The sequence below is a fragment of the Helianthus annuus genome, chromosome 7 (genome assembly GCF_002127325.2).
Source record: "Helianthus annuus cultivar XRQ/B chromosome 7, HanXRQr2.0-SUNRISE, whole genome shotgun sequence".
Lineage (NCBI taxonomy): Eukaryota > Viridiplantae > Streptophyta > Magnoliopsida > Asterales > Asteraceae > Helianthus > Helianthus annuus.
Window position 1 is genome coordinate 96377409 of NC_035439.2, and position 10621 is coordinate 96388029.

General features: G+C 35.5%; 1 protein-coding gene across 1 annotated transcript; it reads right to left on the reverse strand.

Annotated features, from left to right (window-relative positions):
* Positions 1-266: 266 nt before the first annotated feature.
* On the reverse strand, positions 267-791 carry LOC110907086. The gene has a single exon (XM_022152118.1). The coding sequence runs from the start codon at positions 789-791 to the stop codon at positions 267-269; it is 525 nt and encodes a 174-aa protein (XP_022007810.1).
* Positions 792-10621: the final 9830 nt, after the last annotated feature.

Here is a 10621-nt window from a genome sequence, read left to right on the forward strand (position 1 = left end):
ACACACCAAAAGTGTGTGTTTTTGAGTTTTGACTATTATTAATACCTTCACTTTATCATTTTACAAAATTACCCCCTCTAGTTGTGTATTTGTTTTATTTAGACATCTTTCATTACTAACTTGTTACTTTACACATTTTACCAACTAAGTTAAGTTTTTAATTCAATTTAATTTATTCTCTTAATAAATATTTTCGGGGTGTTACAAGTCTACCCCCCTTAAAGGAGGTTTCATCCCCGAAACCTGAACACATATCAAATCAACGTTTACATACCAAATAGTGAAGGGTAGTGCTTCCACATTTCATCTTCCGCTTCCCATGTAAGTTCTGATCCTTTTCGATGTTGCCATTGCACTGAGACTTGTCTAACAACATTGTTGCGAAGGTTCTTTACCTTAACGTCTTTAATGGTTATCGGTCTTTCGACATAATTTAACCCCTCGTCCAATTCAATGTCGTCGAGAGGCACAAACGCCGTTTCATCCGTAAGGCACTTTCTCAATTGCGATACGTGGAAGGTATTGTGAATCCCGTCTAACATAGACGACAATTCTAAATGATATGCAACATTTCCGACTCGAGCCAAAATTTTAAACGGCCCAATATAACGAGGACCCAACTTGCCCCGTTTACGAAAACGGATTATGCCTTTCCACGGGGATACTTTTAGTAAAACATAATCTCCGACTTGAAATTCAATAGGACGTCTTCTTTTATCCGCATAAGACTTTTGCCGGTCCTCAGCCGCTTTCACTCGAGCTCTAATCAAATCGATCTTTTCGTTGGTCATCGCTATCAAATCGTTAGGCGCAAGCTCCCTTTGTCCTACCCTCCCCAAAATCTAAGCGCATGCCCTCAACATATCAACAAGGTTTTGGATGGTTCTTTCTGATTGGCCGTCAGTCTAAGGGTGATAGGCGGTGCTTATGTGTAACTTCGTGCCCATATTTTCATGAAAGTTCTACCAGTAGCGAGAGGTGAATTTCGTATCTTGAACTAGATGATTGACACGGGCACCCCGTGTCGAGATATTATCTCATTCATATAAACTTCCGCCATCCTTTCCAAGGAGTAGGCCTCTCGAATAGGTAAAAAGTGGGCACTTTTTGTGAGTCGGTCCCCAATTACCCATATTGTATCGTGCCCCTTTTTCGTTTTTCACTTTTCGTTTTAGGAAGTTTGGTCACCAAATCCATTGTTATTTCCTTCCATTTCCATACCTGAATTTCCAAAGGTTGTAATTCTCCGTACGGTTTCTGATGTTCTGTCTTCTCTTTGAAACATGTTAAGCATTTCACGACATACTTAACAATATCGCGTTTCATACCCAGCCACCAATAGTTTGCCCCCAAGTTCCGGTACATTTTTGTTGCCCCGGGGTGAATTGAATACCGTGACTTATTTAAGAGGTAGTATTCACTTACAGTCATAAGTATATATCTTATTCTCATCTTAAAATCAGGAGCTGAACTTTCATGCATTTACCATTCGTAGTGGGTGATTCTATTTCCACTTTACTCATACATCATACAAGATATTACATTCTAACATTAGCCCCACGAATACTTGTCGTGAGTTTACCTCAGTGTTCTATTATTAGCATCCTTTCTAGGTACTTTCGCTAACACATAATAATTTGGACCATTTACATACTCATTTTACTAACATTCATTTGAGTTAAACATTACCACCGGATAATTATTATTTCATTCCCGCTTATCTGGAGCAAACCACTACATTCCATTATCAGCGTTGCTCCTAATTTCTTTTATATCCTCATGGAAGGTTAGCATATGATAGTACGCACTACTGTAAACATTCAAAAATTGATACACCATCATAATTACCATTTTCATACTCACTTATCCATACTCGTCACGAGGATTAAGCATCAATCTACATTTTCTACTGTTCCTTGAACTACTTACAACTTTAAGTCTAGCCTCAAATTTAATCTTTCGTATCACTTATTATTAACTCTTTGCATGCACTATTATTATACTAACCGAGTATGTCATGCAAAAGCATCATACGAGCGTTTAACCCATTAGTCTAAACTTTCATTCAAGACCTTTAGATCTTCCTCTTAGTGATATAAATACCATCTTATGTTGACCATTAAAAGTCGAACATTTCATACCATACCATAATTATCCTACCCTTTATTCTGTTCACCCGTACAAATCAATCTACAGATTCTTACTTATCAATCAAGAACTGAACATTTTACTAACCTTGATTTCATTACATAGACCAATGATCCGCAGCCCGGATCGTCCCGCTCCTTCATGAGTTCTCACCATAACCGGATTAACCTCATTCATCCGTGTGATGAACTTCCGCTCGTGCACATCCTTTCTCAACACTACTAGCTTTATCACATCGAGCGTTCTACCTCCTTCATCTATAAAATTTAGGATTAGCATATTTTGTTCAAATTCCTTCAAGTATGGCGCTTATCAACTCATTCTGACCCATTCACAACGGGTCAATACATGACCATTTCCTAATGTATCATTCCCACTCGTTTGACTCGTACTCAACGGGTCAATACATGACCATCCCTTAATATACCATTTTCATTTGTTCATTCACTGTATTTGGTGTTAATTCACCTACGTTCTCTCACATATCCCTTACTAATGAGTGTCCCACATTACACATTGCATTTCTTACGTAATACTTCCAATATTCATAAATAATTATTATTTACTGACTTCTACAATTTAACATTTTTAAGTCAACCACCACTTAGTACTCTTGTATACAAGTATTGTAGTACGCGTTGTACTTACTTTCAATTCGTACATACTTACAAAACGTCTTTGTCTTTAGCTAACATCTTAACTAATATTCTTTCCATACCTTTCATTAACATTACCAAGTTCTCATTTCCATCTTAAAACTTCTCAACTAAAATTTATGACCGGTTTACCCGTATAATGAGGTCTTACCAGTTTAACATTATGCCAACCACTTCAACAAAACATACTTTAACATTTCTCATTTATTTATACCTTCCACTTGATTTCGAATATTCAAACACGTATACATCTTCATGTAAATAATTTCAAAGTGATTGCGAAATCACCTTCCTTTAGTGTCCAAGTTCATGCTTGCCTCATTGCTTCCTCTTAACCCGTTTGTCATCCATGCTCTAGTCAATTGACAAGATTTCCATTCTTACATATCATTACATTCATAATATTATTAGCTTATGTGAGCATACACACAACTGTTCACTTTCTTTCTATTCATACGTTAATTGACTTTCGTTAGTCAAATTTCGTATAAATGAGACATTTATTAATAGTTATCTCATTTCAAATCCATACAACTAAACTATCATCAAGCATAACACGTAATTCATCTAGTACATAACACATTAACTGTTTACTTTAACAATTGCGTCTAATGGCCATTCCATGATATCCCTATACTGTTGACTTTTAGAAAGTCAACTATCTTTCTTACACACTTTAAACTTTTGAACATGTATTCATCTAAATCTGGTAGGCCATAATATTAATATCCTACGCATTTCATACTCATATTGTATGACATATACAATTTACGTGATCCTCTAAACAATACACATATACATTCACTTACACGTACTTTCACATGCTAATGCTCCATGATTCTACAAATAGCAAATTTCATTCAAGGTAACTATATAACATAATTTCAACATATCCTTTAATAAGCTCGTATGATTCACATTTAGTACATATTCGCATCTCAATTATACTAAAGCAAATCATTAAATACACATAAGTATCACACCATTCAAGCACAGGGTACAAGCCTCTAATGCATAATTCTGATCAAAGCATACATTTATCCAAATTCTCATACGAATTCCATCTAATTCACATTCTTCAAATTATTTTCACCACTAATCTCATCATTTTTATTTTCATTTATTAACAAATCAGGTTCCTTCACATATCCAAGTACTTTAGTCTACATTTACTTCTTTCATTATTCATAATCATACGTTTCAAACTCCACTTTATACGTTCGTCATTCATTTCATGCCATTCCATACATTACGTTCGACTTTTACGAATTTCATTTCATCATTACCACACCATTGTGATCACATACATCTTATTATATCTATTAAGAACTTTACGGGAACATAAAATAGGCTTTCGGATAACACGGGGACCCCAAGTATGTAAAACGAAACAAAACAGCGGACTGAAGCCATACGAGGCGTCGGCGACGGCCGGATTGCCCGTCGGCGACGGTCCCTCAAAAACCGCGTCGGGTGAAAACTGCCGTAGGCAGGAAGATAGCGCGTCGGCTGGGGCAGTCGCGTCGGCGACGCAGTTCTCCGGCGTCGTCGACGCCCCTCCGATTTGCCAAACCGCTACTGCATTTTTTTTGTTGTTTGACCCACTATAAAGTCCGGTTCCGACCACACGAACCCCGTAACCCTTCCGAATTTTATCATTCTAATATCAAGCTAAATTTTTATTCTAATAAACAGTTTACACCTACTATTATATACCGAAACTAAAACATTTACCTTAAATGCGGCCTTGGAGCGAACACACCTTCGAGCAAGCCGTCAGTTTGAGTTCAAGCACAATTACTTGCGCTTGAATCCCTCAAACGTCAGCTCTGATAACAACTTGAAACTTCCACTTTCCATAAGGTCAAAACTCAATACTTTATCGACGAAAATCATGACCCAATTTAAACTTTTTACATACCATTAGAAATAAACTTAATTGTTCATACAAAAACCATTCTGTTTAGACATTCGCAACCAACTAGGTTTATACGTAGGACATGGCATACTAAGATTTAAAGTGTAACAACTAAACATAAACTATTTGTAACAAAAGTATTTGAAACACTCTTAATGCACATTCAGAAATATTATTGACATGCTATTTTTAATAAAAATTGGGCATGACCCATTCGTAACATGAGCGGTTCCCTGTTTTTAACAATCATCATTTCAAAAAATTCTACGACACGTTCAAAAGACATAACATGTTAAGCTTTAAAGTCTAGCTACTAAACATAAGTTATATACCACAAAAGTATTTTTGACCCATAACATAATTACAAAAGTAGCGGAAGCGCATGGTGGACGTGATTCATGTGTGTTCGTTCCAAGTCGCCAAGACATTATGTTGAGGATTTACCTACATCAAACAACAAACTTGAAGAGTTAAATTTCATTAACTATGTTACATATTATCTAATAAACCAATTCATCTATTTCGTGTCTTCACATTATGCTTGCACTTAATCCCCGTTAAAATGGGTCAAAACATACTTATCTCAAAATAGAGATAAAACATACCATTCATTACTTACCCGTTGAAACGGGTCAAAACATACTATCTCATTAGTGAGATAAAACATACATTTATTAACCCGCTAGAAACGGGTAATTAAATTTGTAACATAAACTTCCATTCGGTCCGTTTACCACGAACGAATACATTCCGTTCATCTTTTATACTTACATCAACTCCAATCCGTTTATAACGGTTCGAGTAATTACATTCCTTTCTTACATAACTTTCCAATATACGGTTCATTCGAGATAAACCGATCATATCACAATATCATTCATAAACCTTCATTTCATATGACCCGTTTGTGACGGGTCACGCTATCTACAAAATAAAGTTTGTATGCATAAAACAACATACCTCGATCTTGTGCGTTTTTCGTTTTCCTAGCACTTCCGCTTTCTTCCTTCACGCCTACATTAACATATTCATTACATCGTTTAGTTCATCCAAATATCTTTTCATTGTTTTCATAGTTTAGCATATATCAACAATATCATAATTTCTTCCGAATTTCACAAATACGTTCTTTTAGGCATTTCATCGAGCAATTGGCGGGCTTCGCATTTGTAGGACACTATATATAAGCTTTCTAAGTACAAATCCTACTAGTTTACTTCATAATTCGTCAACGATCAACCAAGTTCATATCATTCTTTTATCCTACATCAATTTGCCCAAGATTTAAGTATTACAACATCATCATATTCCAAAATTACACACGATCACTTCTAATTTTCATCATCCTACATCTCTAATATTTCACATCAAATGGGTTCATGCAACAACTCTTTCAAATAATCAAATTCACACATAAATCTTATCCTATAGTGCACTCCTTACATCTAATCACACATATTTTAACATAAACACATGATTGGGTTGAAACCCACTTCCTATTATTCATCAAATCAAGAAATTTGACTTACCACTTCAATAAGTAGGTTTAGATGATCGAAATCTTGAGCTCATGCAGTTTATTTTCTTTGAAATTCTTTCTAATTTGGCTGAATTCAAGAATAGGGTTGAACCCTTTCTCCCCTGTTCTTGTTCGATCTCAACACACCAGAAGTGTGTGTTTTTGAGTTTTGAATATCATTAATACCTTCACTTTATCATTTTACAAAATTACCCCCTCTAGTTGTGTATTTGTTTTATTTAGACATCTTTCATTACTTACTTGTTACTTTACACATTTTACCAACTAAGTTAAGTTTTTAATTCAATTTAATTTATTCTCTTAATAAATATTTTCAGGGTGTTACAAGAGTGCTTCAAATGGTGCAGCATTGATGCTGGTATGATAGCTGTTGTTGTAGAAAAATTCTATTAAAGGTAAGTGGTCATCCCAATTTCCTCCAAAATCAATTACACAAGCTCTAAGCATATCTTCCATCTTTCAGATTGTCCTTTCACTTTGTCCGTCCGTTTGAGGATGATAGGTTGTACTTAGATTTAATCTAGTTCCCATTGCTTTTTGGAAACTTGTCCAAAAATGAGGAGTGAAATGACTGCCTCTATCAGACACGATTGATAAAGGAATCCCATGTAATGAAACTATTTCATTCACATACAACTTAGCTAACGGTTCCATACTGAAAGTTTCTTTCATTGGTAAGAAATGAGCAGATTTAGTCAATCTGTCTACAATCACCCAGATTGTGCCATTACCTTTTCGTGTCTTGGGTAATTTGGTCACAAAGTCCATTGTATCAATTCTCATTTCCAAATTAGCATTTCCAATTACTATAGTAATTACTATAGTAATCCTGAAGGTTTCTGATGTTCAGTTGTAACCTGTGAACAGGTGAAACATTTAGCAACATAATTTGTTATATCATTCTTCATTCCTATCCACTAAAAGTTCTTCCTTAAGTCTTGATACATCTTGTCACTTCTAGGATGCATCGTATACTTGGACTTATGATCTTCTTCCAGAATTCGGCTTCGTAGGCTCCCTTGGATAGGTATCCAAATTCTTTTCTTATGGAATCTCCAAATTCCATCTGCTCCTTTCTCTAATTCCTTAATCATTCCTTTCAAACCTTCAGCATTATCCTTGATTGTTGTTTCCTGTATCTTTTTCACTTGTTCATTTAGATCTACCTGTAGGTTTAGTCTAAGAGCATGTACTCTTTTTGGCTTTTCATAATATTTGTGACTTAAAGCATGAGCTACTATGTTAGCTTTTCCTGCATGATACTGGATATTACAATCATAATCAATAAGAATTTCCATCTAACATCTCTGTCTCATGTTTAATTCCTTTTGTCCAAAAATATATCTTAAACTCTAATGATCTGTGAAGACAACAAACTTACTACCATAGAGATAGTGTCTCCAAATCTTAAGGGTAAAAATTATTGCTCCTAATTCTAGATCATGGGTTGTATAATTTTCTTCAGGCTTCTTAAGTTGTCTACAGGCATAAGCAATCACCTTTTGAAGTTGCATCAACACACATCCATATCCTAACTTAGACGCGTCACAATAGACTATAATATCTTGGCAGTCCAAGAAAACTTCTTACTTCTGTTGGTGACTCAGTGACTTTCCATTTGGTAATCGCTTCGATCTTTGTGGGATCCACATGAATTCCTTCATGATTAACCAAATTTCCAAGGAATTGCACTTCTTGTAACCAAAATTCACATTTTGAGAATTTAGCAAAAAGCTTTTCCTTTCTCAATAATGTTAGAAGAATATACAAATGCTTCGCATGTTCTTCTTTATTCTTAGAGTAAATTAGAATATTATCTATAAAGACAATTATGAATTTATCCAGGTATGGTTTACATATCATGTTCATCATGTCCATAAATGCGGCTGGGGCATTGGTTAAACTAAATGGCATGATGGTAAATTCATAATGACCATATCTTGTTCTGAAAGCAGTTTTAGGAATGTTCTCTTCCTGTACTTTCAATTGATGATATCCTGAGCGTAAATCGATTTTAGAAAAGAATCAGGCTCCTTGAAGTTGATCGAATAGATCATCGATTCTCGGTAGTGGGTACCGATTTTTAATCATAACCTTATTCAATTCTCGGTAATCAATGCACATACGCATAGATCCATCCTTCTTTTTGACAAATAACATCGGTGCTCCTCATGGCGATGAACTAGGCTGTATGAAACCTTTATCTAGCAATTCATCAAGCTGTCTCTTCAATTCCTGCATCTCCGTTGGCGCTAGGCGATAGGGTGCTTTGGCAATCCGTGTCGTCCCTGGTATTAGGTGAATTCTAAATTCAACCTCACGATCTGGCGGTAATCCAGGTTATTCTTCTGGGAAAACATCTGAGAATTTAGATATTACGGGGATATCTTTTAATTCTTTTCCTTTAGTGTTAATGATTACTGAAATCATATACACCATTCCACCCTTCTGGGCGTTGCTTGCAGCTTTCATCATAGAGATAAATTTTGTTGACCTAGTTGGCTTGTCTCCTTTAATTGTGATCTTTGCACCAGTTGTCGTACATACTTCTACAGACTTTTGTTAACATAAAATACGTGCGTGATTGGCTACCGACCAATCCATTCCTAACACGACATCGAATCCGGCTAGATCCATTGGTAAGAGGTTAGCAGTAAATTTATGGTTTAAAATTTCTATCCTTGCTTCCTGCAGGATTTTGCTTATCTTGATAGAACTTCCATTTGCCATCTCCACCAAACAGTCTTGGTGAAGTTTAGTTAATGGTTGATTGAGAAGTTTGTAGAAAGAAGTATTGATAAAACTTTTGTTTGCACCAGAGTCAAATAATACTTTAGTATAAACATCATTAACTAAAAACGTACCGACAATCACGTCAGGGATCATCTAAGCTTCTTCGGCTGTCAAAACAAATGCTCTGGAATTCTTTTTGGGTCCTTCTGTTGCCTTTGCTTTGTTGGTTGTCTCTAGAGCTAGTTTCGGACAGTTCGGCTTGATATGACCAGCTTCTCCAAAGTTGTAGCATACTCTGGTACTAGCTTTCGTTCTACATTCTTCTTCCTTATGCTCGGGCTTCTTACAGAAATTACAATATCTTGTGCATTTTCGCGAATGCTTCTTCTTACATATCTTACAGAAAGGTGAAGAAGATGAACCTGTTCCTTTTCCACGCAATTCCTGAGTAATTTTCTAAGCTTGGTTCTTTTTCTGATTTTCCTCTTGCGTGCGTACCAATTCATCTGTCAAGGTGTTAGCGAGTTCCACTGCTTCTTCTATTGTTTGTGGTCTAGTTGCCTTAACTATATGTCTGATCTCATTGATTAATCCCCAGATGCAACGGGAGATTAATACTGGTTCTGGTGAGGCTAGTGTTGGTACTATCCTAGCATATTCAAATAATATGGTAGTATATTCCCTGCAATCTACCCCAATCATTCTATGATTTAGGAACTTATTAGCAATCTGCTCCTTTTCATGAGGAGGACTGAACTTTCTTTCAACTATTTCCTTAAAGTTGGTCCATTCCATATTATAAACCCAGTCACTTCCTCTTGACTGGAGAATGGTATTCCACCACTCTAAAGCTGCATTCTTAAATAGATTAGAAGCATACATGATCTTATCCTCATCTACACATTTACTTATTTTTAAAACTGCTTCTGTCTTTTCTATCCAGCGCAAGGCTGAAATGGCTCCTTCATTGCCTGAGAATTCTATCGGTTTGCATGATAAGAATTCTTTATAAGAACAACCATATTAGATGGTCCTTCTTCTTTTTGGAATCAGAGCTTGAATAAGTACTCGGTGATTTCCATTTACACTGTGACTTGGCTCGTTGGGCGTCTGTTTACTTCCGATTATAGAATTATTATTTTCTGCCTTTTTATTGATAGTGTCGATAATAAATGGCATGACATCTATGATTCCCTGAGCTACTATGTGTTCTATAGGACTTTTATCCACTTGGTTTTCGTTATCATTGTTATTCTGGATTTCCTAATTTACTTCGTTTGACATCTAAATTGTAAATATTTAACAGCTATCAATATCACAGAATAAATTAATACAAACACTCAAGCATATAGAACCAAAATCGTCGATCATTGCGACTTTTACTCTTTTCATATATATATATGCATCTATTACAAACTATGACTGGAATTTAAAAGTTAGTAATTATGCATCAATACATATATATAAGTGATATATATATTAATTTATTTCTGTCTTAGTTGATTTTTTTCTAAATAACAGAAACTAAAATTATACATATATATAGTATATCAGGCGTTAACTTTCTAATATTGCATCTCCCTCTCGTCGTATTTCCAGACGAGTTTTTCCCCGATTCGGCGTATC

Coding starts and splice junctions, on each gene's coding strand:
- LOC110907086 (XM_022152118.1), bottom strand. CDS start 791: ATGACCAACGAAAAGATCGATTTGATTAGAGCTCGAGTGAAAGCGGCT.